General features: G+C 36.0%; 3 protein-coding genes and 1 long non-coding RNA gene across 9 annotated transcripts in view; 2 read left to right on the top strand and 2 right to left on the bottom strand.

The window, feature by feature from the left end:
• LOC114157631 (Fc receptor-like protein 5) overlaps positions 1–17,049 on the top strand; it is a 151,970-nt gene that overhangs the window by 37,399 nt on the left and 97,522 nt on the right. The gene's annotated exons all lie outside the window — the stretch shown is intronic.
• On the bottom strand, positions 1,106–9,188 carry LOC114157638 (uncharacterized). 2 transcript variants are annotated; one of them, XM_028038767.1, is made up of 8 exons: positions 8,231–9,188; positions 7,529–7,564; positions 7,124–7,393; positions 6,790–6,936; positions 6,563–6,649; positions 5,156–5,254; positions 2,049–2,114; positions 1,106–1,952 (listed from the first exon to the last, which is right to left on the bottom strand). In XM_028038767.1, the coding sequence occupies exons 1-7, from the start codon at positions 8,259–8,261 to the stop codon at positions 2,068–2,070; spliced, it is 717 nt and encodes a 238-aa protein (XP_027894568.1). In that variant the 5' UTR covers positions 8,262–9,188; the 3' UTR covers positions 1,106–1,952; positions 2,049–2,067. The 2 variants fall into 2 exon arrangements, with proteins under 2 accessions (XP_027894568.1, XP_027894567.1); XM_028038766.1 differs by having other exon boundaries at positions 6,790–7,044; positions 8,231–9,182.
• LOC114157647 (cell surface A33 antigen-like) lies at positions 9,326–16,000 on the top strand. Of its 2 annotated transcripts, XR_003598198.1 has the most exons (6): positions 9,326–9,659; positions 12,116–12,457; positions 12,558–12,653; positions 13,341–13,412; positions 13,790–14,609; positions 15,369–16,000. XR_003598198.1 is itself a non-coding variant. In XM_028038781.1 (5 exons), the coding sequence occupies exons 1-5, from the start codon at positions 9,587–9,589 to the stop codon at positions 13,951–13,953; spliced, it is 747 nt and encodes a 248-aa protein (XP_027894582.1). In that variant the 5' UTR covers positions 9,326–9,586; the 3' UTR covers positions 13,954–14,638. The 2 variants fall into 2 exon arrangements, 1 of the variants encoding a protein (XP_027894582.1); XM_028038781.1 differs by lacking the exon at positions 15,369–16,000 and having other exon boundaries at positions 13,790–14,638.
• LOC114157678 (uncharacterized) lies at positions 9,544–10,167 on the bottom strand. The gene is made up of 2 exons (XR_003598215.1): positions 9,804–10,167; positions 9,544–9,685 (listed from the first exon to the last, which is right to left on the bottom strand). It is a non-coding gene; the product is annotated as an uncharacterized LOC114157678 (long non-coding RNA).

Genomic DNA, 17,049 nt, shown 5'->3' with positions numbered 1-17,049 from the left:
CTAAAGAGGCTAGCTTAGCTGCAGCTAAATGATTGAGCTTCAGTGATTGGATGTTTTCTTCTTCTGCAGCTCTGAGGCGGCGCTGCTTCACTACTGTTCTGTACGCCACCATGACAGAAGAAGAAGAAAAACTTTGATGCTGAAACTCCTGGAGACAGAAAATGTTGTTGATGTGAAACTGGATCCACTGACAACAGGAAGAAAACATCAGTTCTGTTACTCAGAGAGCTTTCTTTAATAAACTGGAAACATTAGAAAGTTGTTCATTCAGAACAATCGGATTTATGATTCTTACAATAAATTAATGCAGGAGAATAAAATCAACTCCAGAAAAATGTTCACCTGTCCATCTGAATATGTTTGAGTTTTTTCTCTGTAAGCCTCATGAATGTATTTAATGTTTTCAGTCTCATGTTTTCAGAAACTGTTTTTATTTGAAATGTCTGAATGTTAAAACCTCAGCAGCTCCATTGTTTCTCTGCAGCTTCAGCCTGTTGAACCTGCAGCTCTGCAGCTTGTTGCTAACAAACATGATGATCCTGTCTGTCTGTCTGTCTGCCTGTCTGCCTGTCTGTCTGTCTGCCTGCCTGTCTGTCTGTCTGACTGTCTGCCTGTCTGTCTGTCTGTGGTTCAGCAGTGGAAACTTATTTACTGCGTGTGAAGAAAACTAAACCAAAACCTCAGAATAAATTTGTTCAAACTGCAGAAAATCCCTCAGTGTGTTAAACCAAAGCAGAACCTTCAGGTTGTTTCTGTTATTTTGTCTAAAAATATCTTTGAAATAAAATAACTCAAATGATCCAGAAGTTTTTCTCCTTTTTTATCATCTTTATTCGTAAAATCAAAGTTTAAAATTATTCTCATGATTTTAACTTTATTCTGAAAAGCAAAAGAAACAAAAACCCAGATGATTTCCTGGTTCAGTTTAAACTGATTGAAGCTGAAAGTTTTGCTGTAACTCTCATGTTGTTTAATTTCTGTCTGATTTACATAAAACCCATAAATTGATGATAAATCATTGATATCTGACCAGTCCCAGTGGGTCTGGACTCCAGTTCTCCCAGTGACTCTGCCTGGATCAGACTGGAGGATTTGACTGGTTTAGATCCAGTTGGTTTCCTCTGAGCTCCAGCTGCAGCTTTAAGAGTCCTTCATGTTTTCACCATCAACCATCAGTGAGTTAAAGGCATCATGTCTGATCAACCAGAGGATCAATAATCCATCAATAAACCTGCTGATTGATGGGATTGAAATAAACAAAGTATTATCTTTATTTTATTTAATGTGTTTAATTCTTCCACAATCAGCCAGATTATAATAAAAAGCTCAGAAACAAACAGAAACTATTGGAGAGTCATGGTGTGCGCCCTGCTGGCTGACTCTGGTACTGCAGCTGGAAACATTCTCAGTTTCTCATAAAGAATCTTAACTTTTTATTTTCTCTACAGTTTTAATAGAGATGGTAGCAAATGACAGCAAAGGAAAAATATCACATTCTGAAAAACAAAAAAGGAGTAAAACTAAACTAGTTTCAGTGAAACTAAGAGGTTTTCCATCAACTGCAGCCTGAACAGAGAAGGATAAAACCTGAAGAGGAAGCAGATCAGTTTGTTCTAGTGGATCAGATCTGTAGTCTTTCACAGGGAACCTCCAATCCAGAAACAAGAACAATCTGCTGACAGAAGATCTTGGGATTTCCTGCTTTGCTCTTCTTCTTCTTCTTCTTCTCCACGTCGGTGTGATTGTGTCTCTCAGGCCTCCAGCCAGCAGGACAAACGTCTCTGTGTTTGTCAGTGAGCTGGAAGACGTGCAGCAGACGCTTCATCATCATGTCAGGTGATGATGATGATTTGGCTCCGGAGATCTACGGCTTGCTGAAGGCAAGAGGAAGAATCTAACTTCTGCAGCAGAACTTCAGCAGATTTTCTCAGTGAGGAGGAGATGATGTGGCTCTGAAACAGATTCAGGATCAAATTAACATATTTTACTTTAATAAAACTCGTTTTGTATCAACATGCAGTAAATCATAAAAGCAGCAGTTCCTTCACCTGTTTCTGTTTTCTCTGATTATCGGTCTGTTCTGACAGCTGAATAAATCACAGCTGAGTCGCTCTCTGAAAATCACAATGCAGAAAATTAATCACCACAGGCAGAATGTAGGAAAAACCAGCATGATGTTCATGAACCGGAGGAAGAAGATTCATCAGAAAACAGCAGCTTTGTTCCCTTTATGTCATTCTGAGGTGAAATAAATCTGATTTTATCAACATTCAGTGACACATGAGAAACTTTCCACATCCTCCAGTCAGAACAACCATCATAAATAAAAACATTCATGGGGTCAAAGTTCATATGATGTTGTTAGAGAGAAAGTTCATCAGTTTCAGTCACATCATCATCATCATGATGAAGCTCACAGTTATTCACCAAATCACATTAAATCAGATCATCTTCATTAAAATGCATCTCCAGAGTCTGAGAGGGAAAATTTAACAGGCTGATGAAAACACATCACATCCCTTAGTTATCTATTAGTTATCTATTAGTTATCTATTAGTTTATTAGTTATCTATTAGTTATCTATTAGTTATCTATTAGTTATCTATTAGTTTATTAGTTATCTATTAGTTATCTATTAGTTATCTATTAGTTATCTATTAGTTTATTAGTTATCTATTAGTTATCTATTAGTTTATTAGTTATCTATTAGTTATCTATTAGTTTATTAGTTATCTATTAGTTATCTATTAGTTATCTATTAGTTTATTAGTTATCTATTAGTTATCTATTAGTTATCTATTAGTTATCTATTAGTTTATTAGTTATCTATTAGTTATCTATTAGTTTATTAGTTATCTATTAGTTATCTATTAGTTATCTATTAGTTTATTAGTTATCTATTAGTTATCTATTAGTTTATTAGTTATCTATTAGTTTATTAGTTATCTATTAGTTTATTAGTTATCTATTAGTTATCTATTAGTTATCTATTAGTTATCTATTAGTTTATTAGTTATCTATTAGTTATCTATTAGTTTAATTAGTTATCTATTATTTATCTATTAGTTATCTATTAGTTTATTAGTTATCTATTAGTTATCTAGTTAGTTTATTAGTTATCTATTAGTTATCTATTAGTTATCTATTAGTTTATTAGTTATCTATTAGTTATCTATTAGTTATCTATTAGTTTATTAGTTATCTATTAGTTATCTATTAGTTTATTAGTTATCTATTAGTTATCTATTAGTTATTAGTTATCTATTAGTTATCTATTAGTTATCTATTAGTTTATTAGTTATCTATTAGTTATCTATTAGTTATACTATTAGTTTATTAGTTATCTATTAGTTATCTATTAGTTATCTATTAGTTATCTATTAGTTTATTAGTTATCTATTAGTTATCTATTAGTTTATGAGGTTATCTATTAGTTATCTATTAGTTTATAGTTATCTATTAGTTAATCTATTAGTTATCTATTAGTTTATTAGTTATCTATTAGTTATCTATTAGTTATCTATTAGTTATCTATTAGTTTATTAGTTATCTATTAGTTATCTATTAGTTTAGTTATCTATTAGTTATCTATTAGTTTATTAGTTATCTATTAGTTATCTATTAGTTTATTAGTTATCTATTAGTTATCTATTAGTTATCTATTAGTTTATTAGTTATCTATTAGTTATCTATTAGTTTATTAGTTATCTATTAGTTTATTAGTTATCTATTAGTTTATTAGTTATCTATTAGTTATCTATTAGTTATCTATTAGTTATCTATTAGTTTATTAGTTATCTATTAGTTATCTATTAGTTTATTAGTTATCTATTAGTTATCTATTAGTTATCTATTAGTTTATTAGTTATCTATTAGTTATCTATTAGTTATCTATTAGTTTATTAGTTATCTATTAGTTATCTATTAGTTTATTAGTTATCTATTAGTTATCTATTAGTTTATTAGTTATCTATTAGTTATCTATTAGTTTATTAGTTATCTATTAGTTATCTATTAGTTATCTATTAGTTTATTAGTTATCTATTAGTTTATTAGTTATCTATTAGTTATCTATTAGTTTATTAGTTATCTATTAGTTATCTATTAGTTATCTATTAGTTTATTAGTTATCTATTAGTTTATTAGTTATCTATTAGTTATCTATTAGTTATTAGTTATCTATTAGTTATCTATTAGTTATCTATTAGTTTATTAGTTATCTATTAGTTATCTATTAGTTATCTATTAGTTTATTAGTTATCTATTAGTTATCTATTAGTTTATTAGTTATCTATTAGTTATCTATTAGTTTATTAGTTATCTATTAGTTATCTATTAGTTATCTATTAGTTATCTATTAGTTTATTAGTTATCTATTAGTTTATTAGTTATCTATTAGTTATCTATTAGTTATCTATTAGTTATCTATTAGTTTATTAGTTATCTATTAGTTGATCAGTTATCTATTAGTTTATTAGTTATCCATTAGTTGATCAGTTATCAGTTATCTATTAGTTGATCAGTTTCTGGAATTTTCTTTTTCAGTTTCCAGAGTTGTGTATCTCAGGGTAGCAGCTCGTTGGATCAGTTTCATTTTTTATTTTTGAATCTTTCATTTCTGTGTTTCTGGCAGGAAATTAGTTTTTTGGACAGCTGGTCCTTCTGGGTCGGATGATGAGCAGCTGGATTTATTTTTAGAAATACTTTTTATACTTTGCTCAACTTTAGTAACTCTTTGAAGAATCTTGAGTTAATATGAGTTACAGCAGCATTTAGTTTTCCACAAAGTATTGAGAATAGAATCAGGCTGCAGCTTTAATCTGAGAGTCAGACATCCTGTCTACTTCCTAGACTAGGATTAAAACTTTCCTTTAGAATAAAAGTGATAACCTGAACCAGTCAGACTGAGTTTTATCTGTAGATCTGCTGCTGGAGGACAAACTGACCACTTCTTTTTCTATTCTCTCTGTCCAGAAGAGCCTGATTGTTGTCATTATTATGAGTTGTAATCCAGATATTTGTAGATTCAGTAAGTGCATAAAGTGGCAGCCAGAGCTGAGAGAGTTCAGGTTTTACGGCGCGATGCAGTGGAGCTGAACCCAAACATCACATCCATCTGATTTCCTCACGTTTCAGCTCAACATGGAGGCTGTACCTGTTGTGTCTGACTTGTGATGCATATGTTTGATGAATATTTCTCCATAACTGCTGTCTTGTCGTCTCACTGTTGAGTCGACTGCAGCTGAATCGCTCTCTGTGAAATAAAGACACACAAGAAACGAGATGCTTACATTCAGTCAGAGCAAAACTCTCAGATCAGTCAGGATTTTAAAAACATGTGAAAATATTAAAGCAACATCTGGAGACATCAAACTGGACGATGAAGGTCAGAGAAAAATAAGACTTTTAATGGACAAAGTCCCCAAATTAGTGATAAAGTTGCTTAAGTCAACATTTCATCTTAGTGCTGAAATGATTTGAGAGGAAAAATGTGAAGGAACCTGATCCAGTTTTATTGGGTCATTCAGGAGAAACAGGAACAAAATCACAACAAACCTGATGATGAACCAAGTCAGACGGCTTAAAGGGAAATTCTCCCAAATATCTGGTGAACGTATCAAACGTTGAAATGTGAAGATAGTTCACTAATGAAAAACATTTTCTTCATTATTCTGGATTTAATCAAATGAAATGACTGCAGAAAGTAAAACTTGTTCTTTTCTCATAAACCTCTCAGTTAGTCTGGTTTAAGTAATCCTGAGTTTTCTGGATCTGGCTGCTGGAGGACAAACTGAGCTTCTCTCTCTGACGCTTTTTCCTACTACTCTCCAGTTAGAGATTATAATTTTACTAAAGCTACATTAAATCAGACACAATGTTTGGATTTTTCTTACTGGAAACCAGTTTTAGCAGCAAACACAAAGTTACAGTTAAAACACTCCTAAGATTAGATAAATATTGCAAACACAGCAACATTATGACATATTCATGGTAAATAGCTATTATTGTCAATAAGAGTTTGTTCTTAATAACTCAGCCAGTTAAAGAAAAGTTAAATAATTCAATAAACAGAAAGTTCTGCCCTGCTGCTTTCATTGTTCATTAAGGAGGAAATAATGTATAAAAACATTTATGCAACAATCATTTTAAAACTCAACTTAAAATGCATGAAGCTTCTGACAACATTTCCTGTTTTATTGTTTGTGGTTCAACAGGAAACCACAGAGATCCACTTCACTTCATTATCCACTGAGGCAAAAAGCATCAGAACCGAGCTCATCAGAACTGAGCCCATCAGAACCGAGCCCATCAGAACCGAGCTCATCAGAACCGAGCCCATCAGAACCGAGCCCATCAGAACCGAGCCCATCAGAGCCGAGCCCATCAGAACCGAGCCCATCAATAAACAGAAACAACTTTAAACTCATTTAAATAATGACCTGGTTTTAAACTGTGTGACTGAACTGCAGTGACTGTTTCTGCCTGTGTTAGCAGAACTGAATTAAAACCTGTTTTCCAGGTGAGAACAGTGAAGTTGTGTTGAACATGTTTCCATCTTTACCTTTTCTCCTCTGGTTCTCCTCATGACCACCTGATGTTGTGACGTGGTTGCAGGTCTCGCTGCCGTCGCTCATCAGTTCTTTCTGATCTGAAATCAGACGAAACCAGGATGAGACCGCAGTAGGGAAACATTAAAATACTGGAACATTTTTAAAATACTGGATGTAAATGAAGTATTTTTATAATGAAGGTGAAAGAGATGTGGACTGGAAAACCAGTGAGGCTCACCTCTTGACTTGTTGCAAAGGCGCCGTCCCAGAAAAACGAAGATAATCAGAACAAACAGAGACGCAAGAGGCAACAACACGTAGAGAAGAAGAGAGGAGGAGGCCTGGGCAGCAAGGGGAGTTTGGGTAGAAGGGAAGGAGGGTTCGTCTGAAACAGAAAAATAATTTGAATCCCATTTCCTTACTGTGCAGCTCAGAGTGACGTCATCTCCCTCCATCACAGGGAGGACAGGACTCTGCAGGATCACTGATCCACCTCAACACAGAGACAAACTACAGCATTTCATCCATTTCCACACAGCTTCAGCAACACTAACTCCACAGTCTGATCTTACCAGAGACAGAGAGCTGGATGCTGCTGCTGCTGCTGGAGGATCCAGACATGGACTCACACCAGTACAGACCAGTGTCTGATGGATACAAGGTTCTGATGCTGCAGGTAGAACCATTTAATTTCCCCCATCCATCTCCACATCGGTTCCTGGTTCCTCTGCTTGTGTTTCTCCTCACAGTCCATCCATCAGGTCTGTTTTTATCCTCACAGATCAGAGTCACTGATTCTCTGATAAAGAACTGAGATCTGCTGGGAATCACAGTCAGAGCAGCTGGTGATGAACAACAACAAAAAGTGGTTTTACAAATTATTGTAGTTTTGTTTTTATAAACCAAAGAGCTGCTGAAGGAGCCAAACCTGTTGACCAACTAATCATAAAATGTTCTTTCTAAAAAGCTTCACTAACCTTGAATGGTTGGACAAACCTGCAAGTAGGTCAAGACTGCAAAATAAAACATGGATCAGATCTTATAAATAACAAGTAGCTTTTTATTGTCACTAAATGTAAAAGGTTTGTTTATGGTAGAATAGAGATGCACATTTAAAAGAGTTTGTTATAGTTGTGCCTTTACTGTATTTCATTCTTTATTCTGTTTTGATTTATTGCATATTTCTATCTTTGTGTGATAGAAATAATCTGTTTGTTCTGATTGTCACATTTCCTGTTTTTCCAAAAGCAGAAAACTGATTTCCAGTTTTCAGACATGAAATGATCCTAGTGGCAGTTTTTACAAAACAACTGACCAGAGACCCGTTTACTGTGTCCAGTTCTCCAAACAGGCTTCACTTATTTTGCTTTATGGAAAATACAATATGATGTTTATTGCCATGATTATGTTTCCAGTCCAGACGTCTCTCCGCCTCCCATGGAGGATGAATACGAACAGTTCCTTTTTCTAAATGATTCACTTAGAGCTCAATTGTATAGTTTTAAATTGTTGTTAAGTTTTTCTGAGTCGATTTTATTTTTGTTGCACCTTGTCAAAGTGACAAAGATAATAGAGACATATAAATGTGTGGCTGTTTCCTGTTGTCTCATTTTAACTAGAGTTTCTTCTTTTCTTCAGTTTCAGGTTAAATGAAATAAAAACAGTGATTCTCTACTTACAGGTCAGACAGTGAAACGATGTTTCCGTCATTGCAGCTCTGACTCATTGAGCAGTTTTAAGTTTTTTTTACTAGAAACTCAGTGAAGTCTGAGCCCACCCTCTTCCTGTGCTGATTTTCTGTTCAACCCACATTTATCACCTAAATGTGTCACAGCAGCAAAAAAACAAATCATAAATAAAAACACATAAAAACAACAAACAATGAGGACATTTTAATCATGGACAGTAATCAAGTATCTTCACAGGGTTCAGTTCAGTTTTCACACAAATCCAATTCAGTTTTTACTAAGAAACAACAAAATTCAGTCCAGTCCTAACTTTGATCCAGTCCAGGTTTTACAGAGAGAAATGAGAAAAATGGCTTTTCTCAGAGAAATATAATATAATGCATCAACATTTAATCAGCAGCCTCAGCTGAACTCTGCCAGTTAACAAGTGATGTCACAGTCACACCGTTTTTCTACTGGCCGGAGCTGTGAGTGGGCGGGGCTACAGGTGAGAGCCTGAGCAGGACAGGACTGCTTCACCTGGAGGGAAGGTGAGGTCTGAGATCAAATCAAACTACTGGACTCAACTGATCAGCTTCACGTTCCTCTGGACCAGAGAACCAGGCTGAACCAGAACCAGAACCAGAACCTGCAGCATCAGTCACAACCAGAGCTGGACTCCTCTGAGCTGTTTTTGTTTTTTAACTCTCATGAAACACACTGACACCCCATGACCTCTGACCCCATGCATGTCTGAGATGTTCCTCTGCTGCAGCAGGACTACATTACCCAGAATTCCACAGAATCCAGCTAATGACCCATTTAATTATAAAGCAACAGGAAGCTGCTGACCTTAGAGACTAAAACTCAAACCTCTGGTCAGGTTTTTCCCTGGAGCTCCAGAGGGGAGGAAAATGATTTTGGTTCAATAATTCATATCTGAAAGCCAGAAAGTATTTCAGCAGTTTATGTTGTTATTTTAGCAGGAGGCTGGAGCTGAGGTTCGGAGTAAGGAATCTGATTCTGACCAAACCTCAGAGTTCATCAGTCCTGACCCATAAAGCTCACTGGTGTGTTAAAACCTGAAAACATGAAGGACAGGAAGTCCTGAGGCTCAACAACCAGCTGACCACGCTGAAAATGTGACAGAAATAAAATGACCTCATCTTTCATTTTATGTAACAGCGCCCTCTGGTGACAGGATGTCGGCATAACATTCATTTTTAAATTGCAGACTTGTTATTCCAGATGCCACACCTGCAGTTTCATCGCTTCCTGTTTAGGAGTTGAACATCAGTCTTTGTTTTTATCGCTTTACTCGGTTCTGGTTCTGGTTCTGGTGTTTGTCTGGATTCCAGGTGTTAGAAAATGTCCGCAGTTACCTGGTTGCTCTGCGGACTCTCTCTGCTCTCTGCGAGACTTCCCGTCTTTATCTCCGCAGGTGAGTGACTGCTGCAGGTAAACAAGCTGAGGATCAGGAGCAAAACATTACAACCAGTTTTTACACTCAGAAACGGAGAAAATACAAAAACAGAAAAAATATGAAATGAGATTTAACTTTAAACCGACTGCATTAAACTAAAACCTGTTTGTTTTCGGATCTTTGTGCAGCAGCTTCAGTTTCATTTTGCAGGAAAGTTCAAATGACCGAGGCCTCTAGAGAGATTCCCGCAATGATCTACTGATCAGTTATGGGCCATAATTAAATACTATAAGCCTTTGTTACGGTGGCTGCTGTACTTTCTGCTTTAATAAAAGGTTATGTAAGGTTTTTACATGAATGTTAGAATCTCTTTGTGAAATATCTGAAGTTTTATATCTTTCTTTAGTATAAAAAGGCGCCACAAACCTGTGATATAAACAGAAACTTTCCGTAAGTAGGAAAGAAATAAAAATACATTCGAACTATATTTCTGAGTTATTATCGCGGGTAATAAATCATCTGACAGTTTTGATAGTTTTGATTCTAGTCTGAATGGTTTAAAGGGCTTTCAGTGCCGCTCAGACATAAACATGCAGGAAAAAATAAATTGATTTTCAATCAGTTTTTTGCACCAAACAGTTAATAATAATAAACAAGTTTTCACTGAGACTCTGTAAGAACAATATGAATGAAATAAGTAATTATTGATATGACAGGAGCAGGAGGCTTTGACACTTAGGTGTGTCAACGTGACGTCACCAGGTATGAATTGAAGGTCACTGGTTTTGTGTGTTTTAGGAAGCGGTGAGCGGGGCGGTCAGTCCTTGTAAAGTTTGGAGCCTGATGATCAAAATGGAATAAATCGATAATTGTGACAGAACAAAGAAAAGATCTGGAGTTGATTGATTAACAGACAGATGAGATTCCAGAGTTAACCCAGTGCGGCCCTTTACCATCATTAGTTTGTTTTATAATAATAAAATGTTTTTATCATTATTAAGTCTTTGGTGCAAAAAAACTGATTGAAAATCGATTTATTCACTGCATGTTTATGTTTGTTAAGGTTGAGATGAAACTGAAGCAGCTCTTTAAACCATCCAGACTAGAACAACAGAGACTCAATCAAAACTGTCAGATGATTTATTACCAACAATAATAACTCAGAAATATAGTTCAAATGTATTTTTATTTCTTTCCTACTTACAGAAAGTTTCTGTTTATATCACAGGTTTGTTGTGCCTTTTTATACTAAAGAAAAAATATATAAAACTTCAAATATTTCACAAGGAGATATTAAGATTAATCGAAAAACCTTAAATAATCTTATATTAAAACAGAAAGTACGGCGGCCACCGTAAGAAAGGCTTACAGTATTTAATTATGCTGCATAACTGATCAGTAGATTATTGTGAGGGAACTCAGAATAATGTTTTTCCTCATGTTCCCTGCAGAGCTGCATATAAAATATAAACAACATGGCTGATTTAAAATTTCTCTTTTTATTTTCCTTTAATCAAGAATCTTGATTCTGATGTTTTTATCTTTCAAAGGATGAGAAAAGAATAGAAAATGATCATTAATTCAATAAAAATACCAATTTTAGCATTTATTAACCAAGTCCAAGTAATGATATTTTTCTTATCTTCAGCATAATAATTAATTTTTCTTTCAGTCAAGAGAAACATGAAACATTAACAGATTAAGTTACAGCATGTGAATAATTTAGTTTTTATATTTATTTATTTAACTAAACATGATGAAATATTTCAGGGGAAACTTCAGATTCCTTCAGTTTGACTTTAATATAAATTAAATGTTTTAACTTTATATGACGGCCATCTTTGTTCAGATAATATTCATAACCTGCATACTGGATGAAAATCATTCCTAGTTTTTCCACTTGGCCTCCTGAGGATTAGAGATGGAAATTAATTTGTATTCACAAATAAATAAAGATTTAATTATTATAACTATAATAAGTCAAAACATGTTATGAAAATCTGAAATAACCATCAGCCTCATAAAGCCTGAAAACAGAAACAATTATGAGAAAATTCTGATTTTTATTTTAAATCAAGCCTTGAATGTTTCTTTTTACAAAATAAATCATTTTACCTCGTCGCCTTGTTTTCCATGTTTTATATATCATTTAAAAATCATAACCAAAAACATCCATTTTAATCATAAAGCAACGTTGCATGATGCTTTAAAAGCAATTTAGAAAGTTTTAATATTAATATATCATCAGCAATAAAACAAAACTGATTATTTTATCAATATATTATTAATAAATCAATTGATCAAGTGATATGTTTGGTGTTGAAGTGTTAATTGATGACAGAAGCTTTAAACCGGATCAGAACCAGCCGCCTCCCTGATGGACGGTAACCGGGTTTTATTGGACAGATGATGATGTCATCACGTTAAAAAGCGTCATATTTTTCATATTTTTCATATTTTCTGTTTCTCCTCAGATCAGACGATCCGATCTGAACATGGACAGACGGTCGCTCTGCCGTGCCGCCTGACCAGCAGAGACCCGGTTCTGGTGGTGGAGTGGAGCAGAACCGATCTGGGCTCAGATTACGTTCTCCTGTTTCGGGACGAGCAGATCGACCCGTTTAACCAGCATCCGTCCTATCAGAACCGGGTCGGAATGAAGGACCTGGAGAACAGAGACGTGTCTCTGGTTCTGGTGGACGGGACGACCGATGACAACGGGACGTACGAGTGTCGGGTCGTTCAGACCGGAAAGAACCGCAGGAAGCAACTAATTAGCTCCGTCCACCTGGTTGTAGCTCCGCCCCCTCCTTCAGGTGAGAGTCTGGATCAGAACCAGCAGCTTCCTGGTTCTGGAGCTCAGATCAGATGATGATCTCCAGTCGGGTCAGACTAATTCCTGGTTCTGTTCTGTAGCTCTCTTTGAGAAACTCACAGGAGACCAGAAAACCCGGACCGGATCAGAGGAGGAGGGAGGAAGCCAGGAGCTGTTGACCTCTGACCCTACAGCTGGTACCACCTCTCTTCCTGTTGGGTTTAGAGATTCTCATTAGATCTGCTTCATTTAAGACTTAATTAAATGTTATTTGTTTTGTCTTTGTTTCCATTTTTCCTCCTTGTTCACATTAAACCTTGAAATCCAAACTGATGGCAGATCAAATCAAAACTGATCAGTTTTGATTTAAAACTGATCATTAATCACATAAAGACAAGAGGAACCAAATGTTCAGTCAGAACTTTTTCTCTTTGGGTTCAGAGACCAGCTTCATTTCTTCACCCTCTAAATTCACTGGAAGTTATTTAATGAAGAACAAAACTGAACGATGGTTCTGTTGTGATGGTTCTGTTGTGATGGTTCTGTTATGATGGTTCTGTTATGATGGTTCTGTTGTGATGGTTCTGTTATGATGGTTCTGTTATGATGGTTCTGTTATGATCCTGGATGGTTTGAGACTTTCTGTCATCAGAACGATGGAATAATGGAGGGAAATTCTGATCCATTAAGAGATAATTGATGAATTGATTGATTTTTCATCAACAGCTGATTACTAATTTAACGTTTGAATTTACTTCACCTACCTGCTAAGATAAACGGTTTCAAGTCATGTTTGAGTTTTTCCACCTGTCTTGTCATGAACCCAGCTGTTGCTAAGCAACCTGTCTGTTTCTAAAACTCACCTGTTTGCTTCTTGTCTGCAGGAAGTGAAGCTGAAGTGACCAAATATGGAGGAAGCCTTGTTGGGGAGGTGCAGCTAGCTGAAGCATTGAAAGGTCTGGAGTTACTGATAAAAAATGAAAATATTTCACATTTAATCATATTTTCATATTTATTTCTGACTTGCTTCTGCATCAAATATCTGAATGTCTTTATTCCTGGTGTGACTCCAGATCATTCAGCAGGTTAGAAGCTGAACTAGAAACAGATCATTAGACATTAATGTGATATTAATATTAATATTATTACATTAGGATGTTGTTGATATTCTAACACAGAGTTTATATCATTGGTCAGTAAATACTGAGAATCAGTCGGATTTAATGATCCTGGTTATCAAACCAGGAGAAAATGTTGGAGACGTTTTATCCAGAAAAATCTCCAAAAATAAAAAAGGATTTTGTTTCCAAAATTTCCTGTTTCTGTTTTACAGTTCAGTTCGTTCAACAGAACCAGGATGGAGAGAAGAAGAACCAGAGCAGAACGGTTCCTGGACTGATAGTTTCTCTCTTCCTCTTCTCTCTGGTTGTTTCTGCGTTTATTTCTTTAACTCTCTGGAAGAAGAAACGACCTGAAACTCACCGTCCAGTGATCTGACTGAAACTCACCGTCCAGTGATCTGACTGAAACTCACCGTCCAGTGATCTGACTGAAACTCATCGTCCAGTGATCTGACTGAAACTCACCGTCCAGTGATCTGACTGAAACTCACCGTCCAGTGATCTGACTGAAACTCATCGTCCAGTGATCTGACTGAAACTCACCGTCCAGTGATCTGACTGAAACTCACCGTCCAGTGATCTGACTGAAACTCATCGTCCAGTGATCTGACTGAAACTCACCGTCCAGTGATCTGACTGAAACTCATCGTCCAGTGATCTGACTGAAACTCACCGTCCAGTGATCTGACTGAAACTCACCGTCCAGTGATCTGACTGAAACTCATCGTCCAGTGATCTGACTGAAACTCACCGTCCAGTGATCTGACTGAAACTCATCGTCCAGTGATCTGACTGAAACTCACCGTCCAGTGATCTGACTGAAACTCATCGTCCAGTGATCTGACTGAAACTCACCGTCCAGTGATCTGACTGAAACTCATCGTCCAGTGATCTGACTGAAACTCACCGTCCAGTGATCTGACTGAAACTCACCGTCCAGTGATCTGACTGAAACTCATCGTCCAGTGATCTGACTGAAACTCATCGTCCAGTGATCTGACTGAAACTCAACCTCCAGTGGTTCCTGTTAATGTAAATACTGAGATCAATGTGGGTTAAAAGAAACACAAGTTAGATCACACAGAAGGAGATTTTCAGCAGAAACATCTCAAAAATAATTTGATGTACAGTGAACCCTCGCTGTAACGCGGTTCACCTTTCACAGCCTCGCTGCTTCACGGACTGTTTTGTGTAGTTTTTTCTTCTTTTTTTCCCCCACACTGCGTTGTTCTGTTCTGCGTCCTGATTGGCTAAACAGTCTCCGCGCTTCTTCTCTACCTGTGTGCCAATAACGTTACGGTATTTAAACATACAGTTTGGCAAATTTTGGCAAATCTTTTTGCCCAGAAGAAAAAGGAGCAACAACAGCTACCGATAATAACGACGTTCTTCTCTGGAAAAAACTCACCTGCACCTCAGGCTTCAGGAGAAAAAGCCACCAGAGAGCGAAGTCAGGCTGCAGAGTCAGGCTGCAGAGTCACAGTCAGAGGATCAGAGAAATATTAGAGTCACAATTTGTCCTACTGTTTTTCTATTGATAATTAAAATGATTATTTTACTGTCGTTATTTGTAAGAAAGCGTTTTTGTTTAAAAAATGCTTGGGCCTGAAAACAGGTTTTGTTCTTTGGTTTAAATGTAGAATATTTAATTATGCTGTATAATATTTGTAAAAAATAAACGTAACTACTTCGGATTTCTCCGATCGGGTTCTTTTTGGAACCCAAACCCGTGAAAAACGAGGTTCACTGTATTTAGAAGAAAACTCTCAAATATTGTCATGAATATTGCAGCTGCAGGCCTGATGCAGAAATATGTTGCAACTTCCCAGCATCTGACTGGATTCTGGATTCAGCTGAAGCCGTTCTGGTGAAACTGGACCCGGAAAAAGTTCTGATGCAGGAAATGAACCAGGATGAAAATATCCAAACACTCGTCTCACTAATTCACCACTTAAATCTCTTCTGATATTTCTGTCACAAATGTCTGACTTTATAATTTTCTTTTTTCATGCAACTTCTTAAGTTTACAAGAAATTATTTCAATTTTAATATTGTAAATTCTTTAGTTTGTTTTCTGGCAAATTTATTCAGCTTTACATCTAAATATTCTTTTTACTTCTATGAATATTCCATGTTTTTTGTTTGTTAGAAGTTTTGTTTTATTTTGTTTGGGTCAAATTTTCTCCTGCATGTAAAAAGTTTTCTTCTTTTATCTGTGGTGGCCCTGATTCTCTAGAGTTCAGTGTATAAAGTAAATGATTGTAGTAATTGTTTGGGTTCTGTCCTTTATGCAGTTTAATTGTCTTACATAAACAGAGTTTTATTTTTCACAGTAGCTGAGCCCAGACTGTTTAATCAGAAACTTTTTATTGAGTTTATTTAGGATATAAAATGATCATAAATTAAAAATGTATATAAACAGATACTTGCTTCTTATGTTCCAATGTGCCAAAGTTTGAAAAAATATGTTTTCTTACTGTAACTATAATTGAAATGATCAGATTTGATTTTTCCTGCAAACACATTTCCAACCATTTAAAACAGCTAAAATAAGAAATGACTGTTTACACAGAAATGAATCAATGGAGGAGAATATTCTGTTAGGAGTTTGGCTGTTCATTATTAGCATTAATTGTTAACATACACAGGTTTTGTTACAGTGAACCAGTGCAGTCATAGCAACAGTAATAGGTTATGAATAATATATTTTAAACAGGATTGTAAGAAAATAAATCCTTTTCAATCTATGGTTAATATGATGATGTAATTGTCTGGTTATTGGTTACCTCTGATAACTTCAACACAAGAATCAATACAAACAAGCTACAAGTTCAATTCATCAAAATTGACAGTAAATGGGATTTAACTAAAATAAAACGATTTGATTATAGGCAAAATAAGATAACTAACTTTAAATGATAAAATTATTAATCATCAAGAGGTGGATCTGTTAAGAGTTGCATATGACAACATAAAGAAGGTGACGCCAATGAAGATGCTGACTGATGACATGATAACCTCACAGCACGACAACATGGAGAACCAGAACTCATCTCCACAGCAGGAGCCTGATTGGGTCATGGAGCGCCGGCAACGCCTGCTCTGACATGAAGCAGCGAACGACGCTCAGACCAGCAACAACAGCGGCTGAGCACAGGACATGGTCTCCACACCGGCTGGCAACAGCCAAGGATGAAAAGATCAGCAGAACCAGAACTCATCTCCACAGCAGGAGCCTGATTGGGTCATGGAGCGCTGGCAACGCCTGCTCTGACATGAAGCAACAAATGACGCTCAGACCAGCGGCTGAGCACAGGACATGGTCTCCACACCGGCTGGCAACAGCCAAGGATGAAAAGATCAGCAGAACCAGAACTCATCTCCACAGCAGGAGCCTGATTGGGTCATGGAGCGCTGGCAACGCCTGCTCTGACATGAAGCAACAAATGACGCTCAGACCAGCGGCTGAGCA

The sequence above is a fragment of the Xiphophorus couchianus genome, chromosome 14 (assembly GCF_001444195.1).
Source record: "Xiphophorus couchianus chromosome 14, X_couchianus-1.0, whole genome shotgun sequence".
Classification (NCBI taxonomy): Eukaryota; Metazoa; Chordata; class Actinopteri; order Cyprinodontiformes; family Poeciliidae; genus Xiphophorus; species Xiphophorus couchianus.
Note: the sequence above shows the minus strand (reverse complement) of the source record. Positions and strands in the feature narration are given on the sequence as shown.

Bases quoted from the DNA above. Each gene is read 5' to 3' on its own strand.
- LOC114157638 (XM_028038766.1), bottom strand. From the start codon at position 8,261: ATGACGGAAACATCGTTTCACTGTCTGACCT. The intron at 7,394-7,528 runs GTTAGTGAAGCT...GTTCATCACCAG, and splicing joins GGTTTGTCCAACCATTCAAG to CTGCTCTGACTGTGATTCCC. The intron at 5,255-6,562 runs GTAAAGATGGAA...TTTATTTCACAG, and splicing joins GGAGAACCAGAGGAGAAAAG to AGAGCGATTCAGCTGCAGTC.
- LOC114157647 (XM_028038781.1), top strand. From the start codon at position 9,587: ATGTCCGCAGTTACCTGGTTGCTCTGCGGACTCTCTCTGCTCTCTGCG. The intron at 12,458-12,557 runs GTGAGAGTCTGG...TCTGTTCTGTAG, and splicing joins AGCTCCGCCCCCTCCTTCAG to CTCTCTTTGAGAAACTCACA. The intron at 12,654-13,340 runs GTACCACCTCTC...TCTTGTCTGCAG, and splicing joins GACCTCTGACCCTACAGCTG to GAAGTGAAGCTGAAGTGACC.